This window comes from Rhea pennata, chromosome 6, assembly GCF_028389875.1.
Source record: "Rhea pennata isolate bPtePen1 chromosome 6, bPtePen1.pri, whole genome shotgun sequence".
NCBI classification, from domain to species: domain Eukaryota; kingdom Metazoa; phylum Chordata; class Aves; order Rheiformes; family Rheidae; genus Rhea; species Rhea pennata.
In genome coordinates, this window is record NC_084668.1 from 38,359,441 (window position 1) to 38,380,381 (window position 20,941).

Consider the following 20,941-nt stretch of genomic DNA (forward strand, 5'->3'; position numbering starts at 1 on the left):
GTAGAGTACACAAGTGCACTTGCTGCTGTGTAAACAAATACCAAGAGGAAAAGCGAAGCGGACCAAGGCAGTCTGGGGTGTTAACACGACACGCTCCTTTCATAAATAACTTCAGTTACACGGTACCTAGCTGGAGGCTGCACAGTAAAATAAACGAGTGTTGGCTCTCCGACACAAGCTGAAACCAGGAGACTGAACTTACTAGCTTCCTATTAATAATTTCCCCATCTCACCGTGCAGATTTTGAACAGCATTTCGAAAAGCAAAACCAACTCCTTTTTCTGCTTAACGGGGAGGCTTCCCTGTACGAGAGCTCTCCCTCACCTCCCCTAGCACGGAAGCGCTGCGCACCACTTTCAGTATGAGTTACTCTTCTGCGTAACTCGCACCAGGGCAAGAGAGATCGCTGACATTTCCTCTATCGAAACACAGATTTAACCGAGGATGGAGAGTACATATCGAAAACTGTTCAAGCGTTTTTAAACAAGAGCCTATGCCAAGCAGTTGGCAATATATTTGAGATGAAATTCATTACTCTCCAAAGAGAGCTAAAACATTTTCTCAATTTTGAATCAGCATCAGAAGTGTTACGTTCTTTTCTACAGCCTAAAATCTTTAATTTGGGAAAAAGAAAACCGATTTCCAGTCCCACATGTACTTCTGAAACGCACTATGCCCACCGACCTCACAACCGAACGAGATTCAGGTTCGCATCATCCTTGTTCCTAACTTTTCTCCCACTGAAACCAAATTGAGCTGGTTTGAGTGTTCCCAGAGTAATACGCTGGTCATCCTCATCAACGGTGGAGCCTCTTTATTTCTACACCAGTGTTCAAGTCTCTTCGGGTGAACATTTTAATTACCTTTTTTTAAAAAACATTGATTTTAAAGTTTCTTTACAAACCCAAGGAAAATGAAGACAGAGTCCTTCAAAACAGTAGGACCACATCCAATGGGACTACGTTTATCAGCATCTATCCCTGTAAAATATATAGGCAAAATTTCAGCCTTCTATGCCTGACATACACTTCCGATAACAAAAAGAATTTCTTAGCTACTTTTAAAACAATAGTTTTTTTTTTTAACCTCTTAATGCAAAATTACTATGCCCACGCAGCTGCGAGAAAGCATTTGTTTATACTAACAATACTGATTTTCACCCTTCCATAGCAGGTTTTTTGTTAATATTCAGTTAAATGCAACACTACTACTAATTCATCCGATGCTGCAACTGCTATGATTCTGCTTCGTCCCAGGAGCAAAAATGAAATGTTAGTGGCACTGCTAAAATACTGGCAGGCAACAAGCAGCAACGTGCCTTTACCCAAGCGAAAAACAGAGCAGCAGAATTTGTTCCATTCCTCTATTTGTTTTTTTGGAGGTATCTAGTCTATATACTTACTACTCCAAACTAGTGAGTTTACTTGTCTCTTGTCGAGAAACATCTACTTCCAGACAGGGCAACTTATTACAAAACAGTAGTGACAAATCTCTCATGCAAAATTCCTGGGAAATTTTGGGTGATTTCCAAGTGTCCCTTGCATTTATGACTACAGTCTTAAAAGACTACAAGTCTTTAAGGGAATGGGCAAAATTATCAGAAGGGCTTAGCTGCTGAGTGCCAAGAGTAAAATACATCCTTACACAGGGAGCAGCTTTGAAAATTTAAGCTCTTTCTCCTTATGCTTTAAGTAGAAAATGACACTTTTAGAAAAATTACACAATTTATTTAGGAAGGCAAGTAGAAAATACCACTTTTAGAAATTTGGTCCTACAATTTTTGATTTAGTGCCAAGTCAATTCGTATTGCAAGAGGTAGGACTCTGCACTAGGTTGCAAATTAAACCAAATAAAACCTTTCTACTAGCAAAGTAAGACAAGCAGTCCAGTGGAGTTAATTGTAATGCATTAATAATGACCTTTTGTTTAAATTCATTCCTGATTAACCGCTTTAAGCACAGAAATCTGTTTTCAGTAACACTATCCCCTTTGCCTGCCGAGCTCTACCTCGCACCCTTGACGCCTGGGCAGCCGGGGTGCTAAGAGGCAGAGCGCTTCATGTGGCCTCAAGCCAAAACCGAGGTGGGAAGAAATCCTAATTCTGGCCCACTAGGAAATAGCCAGGAGAGGTGAGTAATCACTGGAGTTTCTTTTTGTTACTTTGAACAAATTGGATCATTGACCTTAACTTCTTCCTCTCCTCTCAGTGCTCCCCGACACAAGCGCCTGCACTATCCCATGACAATATTACATGACCAGTCATCTCCTGCAGTGACAAAAAATGCTGATAAAGGTGCTGCAACCTCAGGGTGTATGCTGTGAGATAGGAAATTCTGACCAAAAGAAAATAGTATGGGAGAGGAGGAAAACAGGTCAAGCAGAGCCACGGTGCTATGTATTCAAAATACTCCACACGGAGGATTTGGAAACACTCCGCTTTAAAGGACTGCTATCAGGATGTTAAAAATACGCCTTTAAAATCAAGGATATGGAAATCCAAGCAAACTTCTCCTTCTGTTGTGGACAGTGAAGCAGCAGCATGCATTAAAAAACAAACAAACGAAGTGTGTGTGTGTGGGGGGGGGGATAAAAAAATCCCCTGCAAAATTTGCCAGACGGCTTACCAGTCAGAGCACCAAGCTGCGCACTGAAAGCACTGCCATTTCTATATGCTTGAAATCATCTGTATAGAGCAATGCATCACAGCTACTACTGCACTCAGAGGGGGAAACAGTCTTAGCTCCGTAAGGATCTGCCCATAGCCCAAAGGGAAAAGCTACTAGTTATGCAATTCCTATCTATACTGTTACACACATACATTTGTCCCTGCCTGCACACATGAGATTTTGCTCTGTTCACTTTCAATTTGCATGTTTTGTTTAAAGTGAAAAAAAAAGGCAGCCTGACTGTATTGCAAAGACGTTGTAGTTAGTATCTTCAAAAAATGCAGTCCATTTAATTAAGTACCTAAATCTAAATTTAGCATGTCTAATTTAGCCATTCAAGTTCAAGTATGTGGACTCTGATGCACCTACAATACATATGCTCACATATATGCAAGAGCCAATGAAAACTTTTAGGGAGGTCGAAAGCTGAGTACTCAGTCTGTTACACTCTCTACTGCAACACTCTTTCCTAGTGAGAGCACGTCAAATTGTTAATCAAGATTTTGGTTCTCCAGCTAACGCTTTTTCCCTGTTGTAATTGCTGTCTGAAATCATGAACGTATCATAAATGGCACTGCAATGCTTTGCATTATACATTTATGCTAAGTTATTATCAATACAACTTATATACAGGGCATTAACTATGTAATATATATTTATTATTCCTCTGCTCAGAAGTTCTATTGCTTTCTTCCCCATCAAGTGCACACTACTTGACTGCAAACTACTAGGTTTACAACAGGATTATACACAGTCTTTTCTTACCCTATCTTAAAACTCCACTTTTCTTTTTATATCCTAGCAGATATCTCACAGTTACAGTGAGAGTACAGACTTCCTCTCACCCCATTAAATAATACTGAAGAGATTAAAAAAAAAAGAAATATCTTCCATTTTATCCAAAAATATGAAGAACACAAACACCCCCTGAGGCTCCAATACAGAACCCTGTGCTTAACCTTAATAAGATTTAAGCATGTGTCTTAAGTTAAATATATATTGTAGCACTTTAGGTGACTTACATGTGCTTAAATCTCATAAAAGTTAAGCACATGCTTAAGCGCTCTTTCGAATCAAAGGCCCTGCCAGACAGACTCTTAAGATTTAACAGCACTGTCTTCTGGCATCATCTTTGCTTTTTTGCTGTTGGAAATAACTAACTTCCACCTCAGCAGAGATAAGTGTCTAGTAGTCTCAGAGTTACCCCAGGTTGCAGTTTGTCACATTAGCTGAAACTCCCCTGAAATTCCCTGTTTTCTGGCCATGTGGTGTCAAAGCAGTAACACCTTGAGCTAGTGCAGCTGAACTCAGGAGGAACCATCTTCAGGGCCCAAAGACTCAATCAGCGCATGGCGAAGATTTTGTCTTCCTCTTCAACTCTCAGATCCATAAGCCTAGTAAGCTGTTTTGGCCTCCAGCCCTCAGAGGTAGTAATAGCAATAAATGATAGGAGAATGGAAGCATTAAGAAGACAGTGCAAGAACGGTATCTGGTTGGCCAGGGGAGCGAAGCGCTAGCCCAGGAGGGCAGTTCAGGTGAGGTTTTCCTGATGGAGCTGTCACGTGACAAGCGGCAAGCCCACGCTGGCACCAAGATTGCTAGCTAAAGCATGTCTTCTGTGGGGTTAGGTGAGCCCAGGCTTGCCAGGTCTCCCAGGTCCCTGCCCAGCCACCTGCAAAGGATGAGTGGGACCCCCAGGAAGTTGTTGGCACTGTTTTCTTATGATCAGCTCCCAGACGTATCTCCAGAAAATGCTGAGACTCAACTTGAAGGACCAAAACCTTGCACATACGTGCACACACACACACACACACACACCACTCCCTTTCACCCCATGCTAGAGAATTGCTCTCACCATCTTGCTGCTGGTCAAGAACAGTAAAAAGGCTGATTTCCAGGCTTCTGTGCTGTTCTTAAGAAGCAAAGGCTGGTAATCAATGCCAAGAAAGCACCCTGCTTGCCAGCAGCACAGCATCGCGTAAGGAGCAGAGGGAGAACCAAAACAACACAGCCCTTCTATTCCCTCCCCAGCCTCCTGCTACCCACAAATGAAAAGGGAAGAGAGAATAGTTGTCAGGTAACATCAACATCAGATGCCACAGGCAGTCATCAGATTTTCTTTCAGCTGCTTACCAGTGTGGCTCCTTTTATGTACCATTAGCACATTGGGCCCAATGCAAACCATGCCACAGACGTCACATTTCAGTTTACCATTCGGAAGCCGGATTCCTCCCTCGCTCGATAGCTCCTGGATCTTTCTGTTATCCGTCATCTCATTATTCTCAGCGAGGGGCTCTTCCAGGCTGCTTCCTTCATCATGAGCCCTGATCTCATCTTCCTGACACAGGGGCTTCCTGTCAGATTCCTCATCACTTTGCATTTCTAGCTTTACTGAATTTGCTGAAATAAAAAACAATAATAATTAAAAATGTGTATTTTCTAAGTTCCCAGCTGCTAATACCATGGCAAATTTCTACTTTTACGGTATTGAAGCAGTCTCGAGGCTCAAAGCAACACAAGAGCCTCGTGGTGCTGAGGGCAGTGCATTCACAAGTTACACATGAATCCTCCCTCAAAGCCTACTATATATATATATTTTTAATCCCTGTTCTCTATCTCTATTTTACAGCTAAGAAATTAAGGCTGGATGATACAGAGATCTACCAAAAGTTGCAGAGATTACATAGCAGGCTTGAGAACTAAATACTGATCTCCTGTTTCTCAACCTGAAACACAAGGAAGGTCTTCCTTCCTTTCAAGGAACCACCAAAGTCACAGGAGTAGAGTACATCAGTCGGACATGGACACTACTTCCTCCAGATCTCTCCTGCCTCGTGTTAGCGCACTGAGACACAGAAGTCTTCCAAAGAAACGGCACTGCAGTATCACAGTCAATTCATGGAAACAAGCCTACTTCATGAGCAAGACTGCAAAATGGACGGACCTAATGAAGCTTGTGGGTTGTGTCGGAAATCTCGGAAACGCCACGCTTGCCTGGACGGGTTTCCTGATGGAGAAGAGAGAATCTCTATTCAAGTCTCTACTGCTTTTCTGCTACCATCTTCTAATTCACGTAAATAGGACATTGCCAAGGCAAACAGACCTCAAGTGAGATGTCTGCTGGCTTATTTACATCTGCAAGTGAAATAAGTGCAGTTTAAGATCTTTTAGATCTGCTGTTTAGCCTGATGGGCTCACCACTGTCTTCTATGATCTTTAGGTCACAGTCCAAATCTTCTATAGACTAGCAAGAGCTTGCAGGATCACCAGATCTTTAAAGAAAAAGAAATGCAGGATCCTTTTTCATGTAGTGCTCTCAACACAGGAGTCTTTTAATGACCAGGCACACACATCTCTTTGTTTTGACAGTTGGTGGAAACTGCTGAAAGGACTGTCCCAGAGTCACACTCTCCATCCACACAGTCAGCCAGAAGGCAAGCCCACGTGCCTGTTTCCATAAGCCTTGATCCTGCTGAGGGATTTTAAAAGGAGGTGATTCAGCCTTCATATCTAAGCAGTCTTTGACCTCTGTACTAAGGCCATCAGCATGAGTGCCGATGACAGCAGTGGATTCGGAACGCAAACGTGTGCCCCGGGACCGGCCAGGTGTCCCAGAGCCTCTCGCAGGCGTGCTCCGGAGCAGCCGCTCGCCGCACCTAGTCTTGAGAACCACACGGGAGAACTAGGAGTAGATGCATCTCATCACTGTGAGTCAGTACAGTTTCAAACAGCTGTCCTGGCAAAATCAAAAGAACTAACCCTATTAGTTACACTTATTCCTGCACCCTCTTTTCTCCCCCCTCCTTCCCCCAAATTTATAGTTAAAGAAAACACGTGGTACAGAGGCCGAATTGATGTTGCAATGCTAAACCACCACCGTCACCACTTGGCAAAGCATCATGAAAGGGACCGAGGCACCAGAGACCGAACAATGGCAAGATGCTGCTTTTTAATCATAACATGGTTGAAATACATCTTCCACTATTCATTAAGGCACTAATGGGAGCTGAGGAATGAAAGTACTATTACAGCAAAGCCCATCCAGAACAAGGACACAGACAGATCACAGCAGACTAGTATCAGCACACTCTCTGTCATCAAAGCGTTTTAAAAGAACAAAATATCCGGGCATTTCATTTATAGAAAGGAATTGATATTTTGTTGCCACAGAGATGCATTTATTGTTAAAAAAAGAAACAATGGCACAAAGAGAGCTCAACTGTGACTTAGCTACAATCGCTGCTGAGGGGGCAGCGCACAGCTGTACCGTCCTAGGGGCAAGCCGGCTATTTCCACCTACATGTGACGTGGTAGGAAGAACACTGGCCCCCAGGGACAGCGCTCTGCTCTGTGGTGCTAACCTTGGGACAGACAGTTCACACTGGGAAATATGCAGAGGAAAACAACCTCTTGAACCCAAGCCTGGTCATAAAAAAAGATCTCCTATTTTTTGCACGATTCTATCTCCTGCAAAAGGACAAAAGAATTTTCTAAATAGCTTCCTCTCAAGGTAACCTCCATCTCAACAAGTAGAGGAAGAAAGGCACAACTCAGATGTTTGCATGGGCAAGACCCCACGTGGGAGGTGAACATGAGAATCTAGAGAACATGAATTACTCCACGCCACGGAGCCTGCGTTCTCCACACACAAACTTCCTGTTGGGGCCAGCGTGAGGATGCCCCCATGGAAGACTGGGAAGCAATACGGCATTTGCTGTGAAGTCTGCCCACGAGCGGATACGGCGGTGTAGCCACGATGCTCCTCATCATCAGGAGGATGGACCCCCAGCAGAGGGCTCAGCAGAAGCAAGCAAGGAAGAGCAGGAGCTCTGCCAGCTGTGTGGGCTAGAAGCAAGAAAACCAAGGTCCTAGGCCCATCACCCCGTGTAAAGCACGTCTGTGATTTATGGACAATTTTAGAGCTAGAGAACAGCAGTTCCCTCTAATAATAGCAGCCTTTGGGGCTATTTAGCAGGTCTGAGAGTGAAGCCCAAATAAATGGTTTGCTGTCTGCAGAAGGATTCAATACACTTGGCCACACAAGTAACTACAGTAGAGCCAGGAATAGAGCTCTGGTCTCCTCACGTAAAACCTGAGGTTGCTACCACAAGACTATGCATTCTCCTTGCACAGTAATGCACAAAATAACCAAAAAACCCTCATACCAATGGTGTGTATTTATAGATGCTCGCAAGAGAGAGAAATGAAAGTGTTTGTACTTTACATGTCTCCTTACATTACTTGCATAATTTTCTGTCTCACCTGCTTTGACATGGAATAATAATCATTTGATTGCAATGAGTGCTGAGCACCCCAGGTTCCCACTCATGTCTGTGTACTCAGCACCTATAAAATCAAGGGTGTGAGAGCTTACAGACTAGGACAGGCTAAAGTAAGTGATCTTCCAGTGTTTCCTTCTGCTGAATGCTGGCGTTTACCCAACAGGATAAACAGCGCAACAAAACAGAGCGAGTTGTTTGCCGAAACACAACCTTCCAAAACACTCGGTGCTCCCAAGCTCCCGAGAACATAGCTCACAAAGTCTAAGCAATTCCTCTCACATCTTTAACAATATTTCTGCTATTGTGCGAAGCTGTGCAGGTTATTAACCGTTCTTATTTCCCTCACCCTTACACACACACACACACATCGCTGTCTTTGCCATTTTCAGAAACCCTCTGCTAGCTCTTGTTGCTGTGCAAAGGTTTCTTTCAGCTGGGACTAATTGCAGGTCTCCAAGGAGGGGAGTAGGGATCACCTCAGCTCCGCGCGAGCTTTGCTAATCAGGTCATCTCTGCTGCCTTACATCATCCTGCCACACGTATTACGCCAATGCAATAACCTGCACACAAAAATGCACTTAAATTACGTGGAGTTTATTTTCTCTGTTCTCAGCCAGCCTTTGAAACTACAATCGTTCTGTGGAACTGTCATTGTTTTCACCTACAGGCACAAATTCGGAGAGAATACCAAACTTGGCTACAAAGGGATATAGCAGGCTATCCTCTACGGGATGTTTGTGGCTATCCTTTATCATGCACTGTCTCTACATCAAAATTTCACCCCAGGTTCCCTTGCCTTTCTTGTTCACGCACTTGCTAAAAGTGGCAGGCTTCCTCATCCCTTGGCAAAGCAAAGCATAAATAAGTAAATGGAAATTAAAAAAAAAAAAAAAGTTTTTGGCACTTTCCCTAAAAAAAATCACAGCAAAAGAGATTGCAGGGATAAACTGCAATCCAGCGCACTGCAAAAGCATGAACTTGAGGTCAAACATTTCCCCCTGTCAATACAAGTTCCTTCCATTTTTTCCCCGCTCTGGATCACATACCCCGTCACGTCCATAACAACACCTTGCGGGAGAAAGAGATAGCAGCCACAAAAGCTTCCACCTATGAACAAGAAACTAATAGGACATATTTAATAAGGCCACATGGCAATTTTTCTTTCCTTTCTTTTCCATAGCACCAACCAGCTGATCTCGAATCAGGCTTCATCGTGAGTGGCCAAATTGAAAACAATTCATGTTAATGTCTCATAAGTGCTAATTAATCTGCAATTCCCTATTAAGCAGCATTTTGGCAAGTCCTCAGTACCAAAATATTTTCTTCACCCACAAATTAGAGCTGCTACAAACCAGAAGTTGGATGATCCACCTAAGAAAAACACGCCTAATATTTCATCTACTATCATGGAAAATGACACCTGGGGGAAAAAAAAATCCCACATGGCTTGCTGAGAGATCTGTTGGGCTGGGAAGTACAGCATTGGTCATGTTTGGGGGGAAAAAAGCAAGCTAGAGTGGGATTTTCGTTATGGAACAGAAATCCCTCTGCACAACAGCACAGGGAGCAGGCAGCAGGACCATGCTCTGCTGTCTCCTCCACTGTCTGCTATCCTAGGTCATTGCTTATTTTATCTGTGGCCTTGGAAAACCAGGCTGGCTGCTGTCACCAAGGGTTTGCGGTCTGCAGCTAGAGGTTAGCTTTTCCTGGCAGCAGCAACACACCACCAGGCTCTTCCTGTTGCCCCAGGAGCAGCCGAAAAAGCAAGCCTGGCCCCTCAGCCCTGCCGTGCCTCTTTCCCGGTTCCTCTTCTCTTGGCAGCAGGAAATGCCTCGCTTTGGCCAGGCTTCAGATACTTATCCTTGAAGAGGCAAAATTCAAATTTGCCGCCCCCGGGGAGCCTTGAGGTGGCTCCGTGGGCGAACACAGCGAAGGACGTTTGCAGTTAACGCGGACACAACGTGTTCTGGAAGCAAGCACGTCTGAGAGCGGGGGGCGGACGGTGCGTTAGCTCTCCCAGGGTCTGCTCCAGGTTCCCTGTCCAGAGCACGATATAACGTGCCTGGACACTACATCTGCCTTTGCCTCAGAGCTTCCACAAGTGCAAGGAAATGAAGAAAATTTAACTTTCCTTTAGGAAAACCTTCCACATATCCTCTTGTCAGCGGTCCCTGACACTGGCTATTTTAATCACAAACTTCTCCTAGGCAGCAGATTAATGACATAGCTAATCGCCAACTAAAGACAAATACAAAAACAGCCCAAATTCTTCCACGTAGTGAACCTGGGTGTCTAGCAGCACACCCGAACACCACAACACTCAGAAGCAGAGCCCCTTTTCCCTACGAGTAAAAGCGCTCGGTAACGGTGAGCAGAACACATTTAATTTTAAGAGCTGGGACTGCAAACTGACAAGTGTTTCGTAAAATGAAAAGCAAGAGCGTGCCGGGGAGAGGGGGGAGCAGGTAGTGAGAACTCCTCGGAGCCGACCGATTTTGAAAATCCAAGGGAAGGAATGCCAAAACGTGCAAACAATGCGGCGCTGCCTCTTGTTTACTCTGAGAGCACTCAGAGCCCAAAGGGTCCTTAAAGAGGGTGTTTACACCGCTCTAGAAGTGTGGTGAGACTCTAATGCAAGTTTAAACATACTTTGCTCCTGGAACAATATAAAGGGGTCTTAGTGAAAAGAAAACTTCACCTCCGAGTTTCTTGTTAATAGTACAGCTTGGCTCTTAACTAATGAGGCTTTTCAAAGCAATTTTGGCTTGATCGGGAGTTATTAAATGCATAAACATTTAATCTTCCCGTTTTAAAAAAAGCCTGTGTAGAAGGGGTGTGAAGGCCAGCTGGGCAGAGGTAACACTGAGCAAGGAATCTGCTCCACAGTTACCTCGGAGCCCCCCAACGGGAGACAACAGCACTTGGCGAAGGGGTCAACACTAAAAAGCAAATTAACTGGAAATTGTGTTTAGCTCCTGAGAAACAAGCAGGCTTCTCCTCCTCTTTTCTCTACATCGCTGCAAAAATTCCAAAGCCGCGTAGGTGGGATGCTGAGGAATAAGGAAAGTCAGCTCTGCTCACAGCACGAAACCAGCTTCTTCAGGTTATATAACTGCGATGCTAAGGAGAAAGGAAGGTGTTTTTTAGATGACACCTGAGGGCAACACCACCCTAACAGCAATTTAATGGAACTGTTTCAGTTTGGGGTTAGAAAGACATATTTTCGGAGTGCCAGATCTGCTTTCACAGTAGATTAAGGTTTTCTCGAGGCTCAGCGAGATGTGAAGCTGAATCTGCATGGAACAGATGAGAGTGAATGTCACCTGCAAAGGGGAATTACCCAACTCTTTTCTCAAGTCAAGTGAAAAAAAGCCTAGATAGGGCCTCTTAAATTACACATGGACATCCCTAATGCTGGGCATCACATTTCTCTATCGCAAGCTGCCAAAGATCAAGCTTTTGGCCACTTTGCCACAGTGGCAGTCTCAGGTGGTGACATACGTTGTCATATTGACTTCAGCAGAGTTACATCAATTCATAACAGATAAATCAAGCCAAATACTTTAAAACTAGTACCAAGGAGGAGGACAGAAAGAAAGAGATTTAGAAGTTCTGTGTAGAGTTCTTCTCAGCATGCTACAAATGGGATTCTTCAAGCATGCCCACATGGAACAGGTTAATCCTCCAGAAATTCAGTGAGAAATAATCACCTTATTTAGACATCCCTAAAAGTTTTAGTTTTCACATCGAAGAATCTCGGTTTAAGCTCGCTTCCTCTGAAATTTGCTTAAGCTTCTGCTAAATGCAATAGAAGACTTACTTCGTATCTTCTGGAGGTGTGGCATCATAAGCGTAGACTAACAGGTCGGTTACACCCAAGTTCAGTTTAAATTACGATGGGTTTGCACAGCTAAGCCTGGCTTCAATCAAGTTTTAGTCGGCAAACCGCGGTTGCTGTGCTCCTGCTCCCCACCCCTTCTCCTGCCTATCCTTTTTACTGGCACCAGTGCTAGTGGAACTGGGTGGAAAACTAATCCGACTGAAAAAAAAAAAAAAAAAAACAACCCTCCTGAGAATGTGAATTGTTTTCAGCTGGATCAGGTCCCCAACCCGGCTGACCGTGCTGTCACAAGAACTACAGTGTAGAAACAAGCCAGGGTCAGGGCAGGACACACCACCTGGATTTAGACCAGCCTTAGCTGATGTGAAATGGCCCCCTCAATTTCACTGAATACCTTCAGTAGCAACATTTTTAAAATACCAAGCTTTTTCTCCCAACCCAGCTGTCCATTGCCAGACATGAGGAATGAGGGCTGCAGTAGTGAAACCTGTGGAACAACTTCTTTGCTGAAAAGACTACACAAGCTTATACAAATATTCGAACTGAAAAGACCAGAGTTACAACTGCAAGGGCTCTGATTTAAGCAAACAACATCCCAAGTGCAGTAGTAAGACCTGAAATATCTTCTCTATCCCGGGATGAAATTCTGAGCTGGGTTCAGTGAAAACCCTGATGAAGTCCAAAGGCTGAGACGGCAAATAAGGAACGTCTTGGTATGAGTAAGGATGGCAGTGCCTATACCAGAATTTACCCCAAATGGCTAGCGGAATGACTGCTCACCATGAATCACCCATCCTGTCCCTCCATCCAGCAACAGCAGGAACTCTAAACTGAATATAAATGATTGCTCAGTGTTGCAAGATCCCTCTCCAGAGGAACCTCAGGCCATATTTCAACCACAAATGCATGTATGCAACTTGTATTTACATGAGCAAGAGTCATATATTCATATCCCAGGGTAAGAAAAGTAATTTTGATGACCCATCCTCCATTACCTTTTTTCCCCTGTACTTACAAAGTAATTATGGTGCAATAAGTATTGTGTTCAACATAATACAAGGCTTCTGCCCCGTCTATAGGTACAAGGAAGAGCTTCATTTCCTCTGCATCTCTCTGCTTATTAGGAACATCAGAACTTGGCCCCAGTGAAAGAGGAGCAGAAAGCAGAGGTATCTGGTTCCCAGCTGCTGTGTCCTCCACTGATGCTCAAGGCCTGGCCAGCTAGCAGGCTTGCAGCCATGGATGATTCTTCCCTAAAGTCAAACTGGGAGATATCATAGATGCCTTTTTCTTTTTCTTTTTTCCTTTTTTTTTTTTTTTTTTTTTATTATGCTGCTTGTTGGGTTTTTTTTGGAAGGGTAAAGGGAGAAGGGTTTTCTTCTTTTTCCTCTCCTTCTTCTCTAGCATGAAACATACCTTTCTGGACAAATTTCACACAGCAAACTCCGTGCCCTTATGCAAGCCCTGGTCACTCCAGCACCTCTCGTCATCTCTCCTCCTACCACATACCGGGATCATGGAGAATTTCTGCTTTTACCTTAATAGCTTTAGGTTTGTTAGAGAATGGCAGAGACGTTAGGGGTAGGGGGAGCTGTGGTGTGTAGCAGGTGTTCTCTAGGGCTTTTCTTTGTAAAATTTTTTTTTCAGTTACCAGGAACTGCAGAAGGCAGGCTGCAGTGAGGTGGGTTTACAGCCCCTTTCCATGCCTATCTACAGCAAGCCTCTTACTGTCTGCAGCATGCGCGCTAAATACTGCAAGTCAAACTCTCTTTTCTTGTACTTCACTAGAGTGATTTCTGATGCACACTGGATAGCAGGAGGAAAATAAAATCAGATGGAGTCTGAAACACTTTGTCTCTCACAACCCTGGTTTACATTAAGGCCACGAACACCTTATTTTTTTCAAGGTTGGTTCAAATTCTGAGATGGGAGCAGCAGAAACATTTATTCATTGAGCAAGGATGCAAGTCACCTCTCCGTGGTCGCTAAGAGCCTGCTGCGAGTTCTATACGGTACCCAAAGCTAGAAGTTTGCAATGGAAAATGCTATGTATGGATCGCCTCTTTTCTCTTATAAACAAAAGTGAATTATAACATCCATTTTAAGTGACCAAAACCTCACTGCTCACTCACTGTCATCTCTGCTTCTTAAAAAGTGCACGACTTCCTAAAATGCCTTCCAACATTCACAAGAGCAGTAATTACTTCAGTAATGATTATTCCACTTATAAAGAACTTTCCATCAGGAATTAGCACTACATTTGAAAATACACTGGATGAGGTTCTTTGAAGCATATGGTGTGACTCCTCTGGGTTTGGACTAAGCGTTCTTCTGTATTTTCCATCTTTGCCACAGCATTTTCAGCACTAAGAGACGTTATCTTAAATAAGTGAGAGGCTTTCATTGCAAGTTCTACCCTTTGCACCATTCACAGCTTTCAGGAAAAAAAATTATTCATTTTTAATTATATAAACTCTAATTCAACTTAATGCAACCTGCCTTAGCCTTGTTCTCCTCCTATAAAGGAGGCCCCTCCCTGACTTGTCAACCCATGGAAAATTATAGGATAAGCTCCTGTCACAAAAATATTTTCTTTGTCACTAAATTGCAAAAGGGAGATTAACAGAGAAACCTGTTCCATGTATGTATTTATGTGAATCAAAGCGCTGTCTGCACCTTAGGAGGGACCTGACTGATGCAAAGGAATGGGCAGATCCCCAGACACAGGAATGCCCTGGTAAAATCCAGTGGAGCTAGAGCCAGTTACAGCATTGGACTACTCTGAATGACTGAGCGTATGATTTCATACCATGCATTTCACAAAATCATTACTGTATTAGGCCCCACTTAGAGTAAAAAAATAACACCCCACAAAGTTTTACCTAACCATAGTATGACTGTACAAAGTTTAATGAGAACTCCTAAAAGCCAACAGTATCTCTAAATGCTGAGTTCTGCCAGCGCAGTGCTGCTTCGAGACCTCTTTTTTTCACTTGAGATAAATGAAAAAAAGTGTATTTTCCTTGCATTTTTTCTCTTTACTGTTTTCAAATAGCCAGTGGGGACCAGCGTTTGGGGATTGGGATGCAGAGAGACCCATTCACAGTTCTGACACCCTGTAGGTACCGAGTATAGCACATTAAGGCTAGACTCAAAGAACAAAATTCACCTGCCTCTGAAGATGTGTATCAGAGGATTATTCCCAGAACCAGAACCTGTACCAGGAAGGTGTATCATAAGAATAACAGAATCTGGTGTAGTCCCTTAGCTTTTCCAAATACAAAAGATGAAAAAAATTACACTATTTTATAACCACCTTCCCCTTTCAAAAGTCACTTTAAGAATTTCAATCTGTTTAAGCCCATAAGTTAATATATTAAAAATGGGGGGGAGGGTGTCTATGGTGCCTCATTCCCACAACTTAAAACACACCAGCTATTAAAGCAGCAAGATATTTAAATGACTATTCATTCTGATTTTTTCTCTTTTTTTAAGAAATGCTAGGCTTTCACCTGTATCATTATTATGTAGGCAGTGACAGATGGCAATGGAAAAATATAAAATAACTCTTAGAGTATTAACTTTTTTCAGTACCGTATGTGTCAGATTCTTTAGCATAAATAAATGGCATTACACAGTCTCATTAAATCTATACATCTGTGTAGTAACTTGCAATTTATGGATATTTTCTGACACAATGTTCAAACCAACAGGTTTAGCTCACATGTTTCTTTTCTCACCATGCCGTCTCTAAGTCACCAGAAAAGCAAACAAAAGCAAAACCCTACAGTAAATATTCCCGAACAATTCTAAGAGAAGATTTGCTATTCATCTATGCATATTTAAGGGAATGCGAAGGAAAGAAGGTGGTGGGATCATGGATGAAGGGGCTGGAGAGACGTGGCAAGTCAAACAGGTAATCAGATACATAAAAACCTACGTAGCTTGCAGGTAAAAGAATGTTTCTTCAGTTTAAATTAAAACAATGACAAGAATAGAAAAAGAGGAGGAATATTTTCGTGTTATCAATGACTTAAAACACCAAAAGCACACACCGCATTTTCACTATGGTGTCCTAGAGCGCTGAGCAAAACCCCCACTGACTTCTCAAACGAGAGAGGGCTACAGATCGCAGGACTGAACCCCAGTCTGAAATGTTTCAGCCTACTGAAGAGTTTTCCAGTGCCCTAAGACCTAACGAGCTGAAAAAACCACTGGAAACAGCCTCAATCCAGAAGCCTCAGGAAGACGGAGATAAAACAGATTTCCGGACTCGAGAGTCTCCATATCACGGCTGCTTCCCCACGCTCTCCGCTGCCCATCCCAGCGGCTCGGCTACCCCATGGAGACCTGGCCCTGCCAGCCCCGCGCAGCGCCGCGCACCGACGCCAGGGCCCTTCCGTTTGTTTGTTCGGCTAGCCGTAAAAGCCGGGGGCGCCGCCGTTTTATTAAGGGGCTGAGGCTGGGCTGCCTCAAGGAAGGTCCTTGTTTGCGCTGCTCTAGCTTCTGGGTTGAGCGGGGAGGCTGCTGCTCTCAGGGGAGCAGCGGTGGGGGAAGGCTCCCGGAGCGCAGGGGGAGCGGGGCACAGAAGGCGGCAGATCAGCGGAGGGGATGGCTGGCTTGCTGCTGCGAGGTGCGCGAGGCCCACGGTGCTGAAAGCACGAAAAACTCTCCTAGGGATCCAGAGCAAACTGGAGCTGGCGCAACCCAGGAAGCCATTTAAAGCTGCCGGACTAGAAAGCAAGGCTGGAGGGAAACACCAGCCCTGCAAGGGCACATGGGGGAGGAGCAAACGTTTTCAAGCCTTTTTATTTTTTCTCCTTCACTCTTAAATTCTGAGTTTTTTCTACTTAGAGAAAGACCTTGTTTTACTACAACATGCCTCAGAAAACAGAAGTACTGGAACGACCTGGCATGCTCGCTAGGAAGGAGAGTTGTAGGCAGCTCCGGTTCAAGGCCCAGGCTGACCTCGGGGCCCGTTACAGTCTCCACCGAGGGTTCCCACCGTTGTGTTCAGAGACAGCCACAGACTCCGGAGAAAATCAGATGCAGGACCACGTCACTGCACTCCTAGCGCAGGAGTGGCAGTTTCTTTCTCAACCACTGTCATGGCACCTTTGAGCTGTTCTCTTCGGCGTGTGGCAACACCTCCAAAAACATTCCTATGTATCAAGGCTCCTTTCTAACGCTCCTTTCTAAGCATCAAGCCACATCTTACAGATAAACTCAACCCTTCATGCATGCAACACATTCCCACTGGAAATCTGAAATCTTGCATGAGCAGCAACTCCTGCACTTCAACCTTTTGTCTCCTTTGGTAAAGGATCTGTTGGAAGCTATTTATGTACTGGCTCTTTTCCTCTAGGAGGAGCTGGTATCTCTGCCTATATTTAAGATCGCTTGACACTTCCTACGATAAGGCCCTGTTTTTCACTTGCTTATCGCTTTGCCAAAAACAATTTAGGCTGAAATTTGTAGGCATTATTTGAATTTTTGTGTGTGTGAAATTGCAATCAAAACAGTTCAACTGGCTCTGACAAGGTTGGAGAAAAGAACATCACTAGTTCTTGTGTTCAAGTAAGTTGATCCACGACCAGCAAAACTAATGAAGTCTGCTTTTAAAAGATTTGTACCCACAGCCCCTTTCAAGCACTTGTTCCTTGTAGGAATCCCAGTTCAGCTATCTGCTGCCAAACAGAACGACTAACATCCGAGTTCAGCTTGCCTTGCTTTATTTTTGAGGATGGGTCATGTGCATTCAAAAATGATTACTCATTGCAACGAAAAGTTTTTTAAAAAGTAAAAACAAAAAAAAAAAAAAAAGAAAAAAAGAGAAAGGGAAGAAAGAATTTGGCATCCTAAGAGCCTCACTTATGCACTCTTTAAAGTGCATAATTCCATCACCGTACTGTACATAGCACACAATCTCTGCGGAGTAATTATCCATGGATTGGAAACCAGTGTGAATATACGCACAGTCAGTCAATATGATGTTGTGCTTGCTGCTGCTGCTTTTCTTTATTTTTTTTAATCAATTTTAATTGTTGTGGATCTATTTCTGCTAATAAAACAGAGTGAACTGATTCTGGTTGGATAGATTTCTGGATACGGAAAATGAGTGAGCAAAACATGTGAAAGTACTTACTGTATTACCAGAAATATTCATAAGTGGCTCTTCCCTCCCTCAGCTGGCAGAATATCAAAGCACCGAGGAAGCAGCACGGATGGCTTTTGAAGGGATGGAGAAAGCAGAAGTCCACTCCTCCATCATCAACCTGAGAAAGCAGCACCACGGGGCTCCATCAGAAGCCCAGACTGGAACTGCTCTAACAGTAAAACCTCCCCCCTTGTCAAAGGGCTAACATTATTCTCAGTGCAAACTGCATTAGAAAGGATAACAAATGAGCCTCTACAGGGAAAATATTAACATCTCCGTTGGATTATGATAAAATACGAACAGGAGGCTCAAGCTTTTTGTAATTCAGATGAGATCTCCAGGATGAGGAGTCATTTCAACTGAGCACTATCATACTCGATGAAGGCTTGATACCAGCGTAGACCAAGATCAACCTAGACTCTTTGCCCTTAACAGCAATGCAGCCTCCTCTGTAACGCACAGCATTATCGCAACACATTAGATACATTTACATCAGCAATAAAAAACATGGAAACAAATACGTTTTCAAAAGAGAACCAGAACAAGGCACACCAGTTCCCAAGTTAGCTCATACACGTGAAAACGCGCTGGGGGTCCTGCTTCAGTGCAACACTTAAGCAATCACTGGTCTTCAACGTTAAAGTCAACAGGACTTTGGTACATACATAGGTAATTACATGAATTCATCATTGGGCTGAGCAGGCATGTTCCAGCTCACAAAAACAATGAAAGGACATCGTGCAGGAAGAATGAAAAGCCTTGAGGAAAGGCTTAGTAGTGTCACAAGTTAAACATCTCCTCCCTGATGACATACAGGATCGGGTCAACCGCGCAGACAAGCGAGAACACTGGAGCATGAAGTTATAAATGGTAACAGACTGCTTCAACTACTGCATGTGGTAGCATTTTAGATAACAAACAAGGAATACTAATGTACAATAAGCAATACTTTAATGCCCTTCCTGTACATAAGACCTACGGACTTTTCAGTGTTTAACTGCACATCATTTCTATTCCAGATCTCCTACATGGCCGTTTTAACTTACCTAGCAGAATTAAGTGTAAAAAATAATGATACACTTCTTTCTACAATCAACATCTGAAATCCTGCAACTCTTGCTTTAGAGTTATACAAATCATAAGCTAGGTGGGCTATAACCTAATAGAGATATGCTGTCATTAAGTCTACTGAATTACAACAAATTACATAGCAGGACCTGAGTGATAACTCTACCCCACTAATCTAGAAATAGTTAATAGGCATTTGGTGACAATATGAACACATCTGTGTTACACTGTACTAAGTTACCTCCTACTAGTTATGACCAGCCTCGGTCTTTAAAAAAATAATCACAGAATGCATTATTTTTAAAATTGTCTTAAGCCTCACTAAATATACAAGTTCCTCGGATCGTTATGTCTTCCCCTAAGTACAGGAAATATCAAGAATTTACAGTAGGTCATTTGGGTACCCTCGCTCACAGCGAGCAGAAAGCAGTTCAGTGCCTGCTGAAATAATTACCAACCAAGGAAGAGATAAAGATATAAAACAAATTTATTGGCTGTCTAGCAGACTTTACATTCAATTTGCTCTTGTCACATTCTTATCAAGCGTATGTGCCTGCACAATTCTAGTTGCAAAGGTTACGACCAGCACCTTGTCAGATTCAACTACCTCGGTGCCAAATTTCATCCGAGGGGTTCAGAACAGCAGTACGTATAGCCCCACGTAGGGCATATAATTTTATATATCACATGCAAGGCTTCATTTATCTGCTTTGTATGCACAGTGAATCCATTGATTTCCTTTAATGTTCCCAAACATTCATAACCACCATTATTCATGCATATATGCTCCACACTCCTTGCAGAAAGTGACTTGTTCGTATAAGCAATTCCTTGTTACTACTTGGTTGTCAAGTTTCTGGCCTGGGGCTTTGGGATCATTGGCTTCCTTAAAGATATCATCGACATGGGAGTCTCACTCTTGGGGAAGAATAAAGCATCCATCGTGAGGCCGAGTCTGAAACATTTAAAGCTAAGATTTATTTTAGACAGCCATACCCTGCACAGAGAGCTGGAATATTTCAAACTCCAACTCTCAGTTCTGTTGAGAGCCATAGGGAAAAAAGGGAGTTTGCACTGACTACTGAAGACAAAAAGGTGATAAATAAGCATGTGGGTCAAACAGAAATAGAAAGAGTTCATTTTTGCTATTGAAATAATTTGCGTCAACTCAAAATATTTACTTGACCAAAAATAAAACAAAACAATTTGGAGTTGTGTAACCCCTCTTTCAACTGCTGCCCCTTTTGAACTGAAACAGATCATTTTGAAACAAAGATGGGAAAGTTTTCTACTTTCAAACATCAAAAGCCATTTCGGTGTTGCCGAAGCATTTTCTCCCCCAACATTTTCATCGCACCTGACTCAAATTTCATTTTGATCCTGCTCACAGGCTGCCTTTTTCAACAAATTTATTTCTTGTCAATTCTACCGCGTGGTTTCCCCAGCAAGCTCCTTCCCAGCAGGCACCGAGGATGCAAACCAACCTCAGGCCGGGCTTCAGCATCAGGAAGTAAGGCAGCACTAGTGCTGAATTTGTTTAGAGCTAGGAATTTCTGAAACAGGCATTTTTTTAAAAAATAAAAAAAAGGGGGGGGGGAAGAAAAAAGAGAGCGAGAGATCACGCACTGTTGAGACTAGGGAAGCCATTACTAAGCTGCTATAGGTATTCCAGTGAATTTATGTATTTATAAATTGAATTTATAAAAGCCTCTCACTTTTACCTGGGCCTTAAACTTCCACAGAAAGTCAGTTAAGGCACTTTTCATAAATCCTCCTTGGCATTAATTTGCATCTTTAGATGCCTATTCACACATTTAAACCGGAATCTAAGTCTCTTTTTAACTCAGTTCGTCTACAAAACAGACATTACAATTCCCTGTCTTAGGGGATTCGAGGACAATAAATTCATTACTGTTTGAGAGATTCT

At 43.2% G+C, this 20,941-nt stretch overlaps 1 protein-coding gene across 4 annotated transcripts in view; it reads right to left on the bottom strand.

Annotated features, from left to right (window-relative positions):
* Positions 1 to 20,941, bottom strand: part of IKZF2 (IKAROS family zinc finger 2) — a 108,202-nt gene that overhangs the window by 41,264 nt on the left and 45,997 nt on the right. For all 4 annotated transcript variants that reach the window (XM_062578358.1, XM_062578356.1, XM_062578357.1 and 1 more), the window contains one exon: positions 4,800 to 5,066. In XM_062578358.1, coding sequence (XP_062434342.1) covers positions 4,800 to 5,066 — 267 coding nt within the window. The remainder of the gene's footprint in view (positions 1 to 4,799; positions 5,067 to 20,941) is intronic.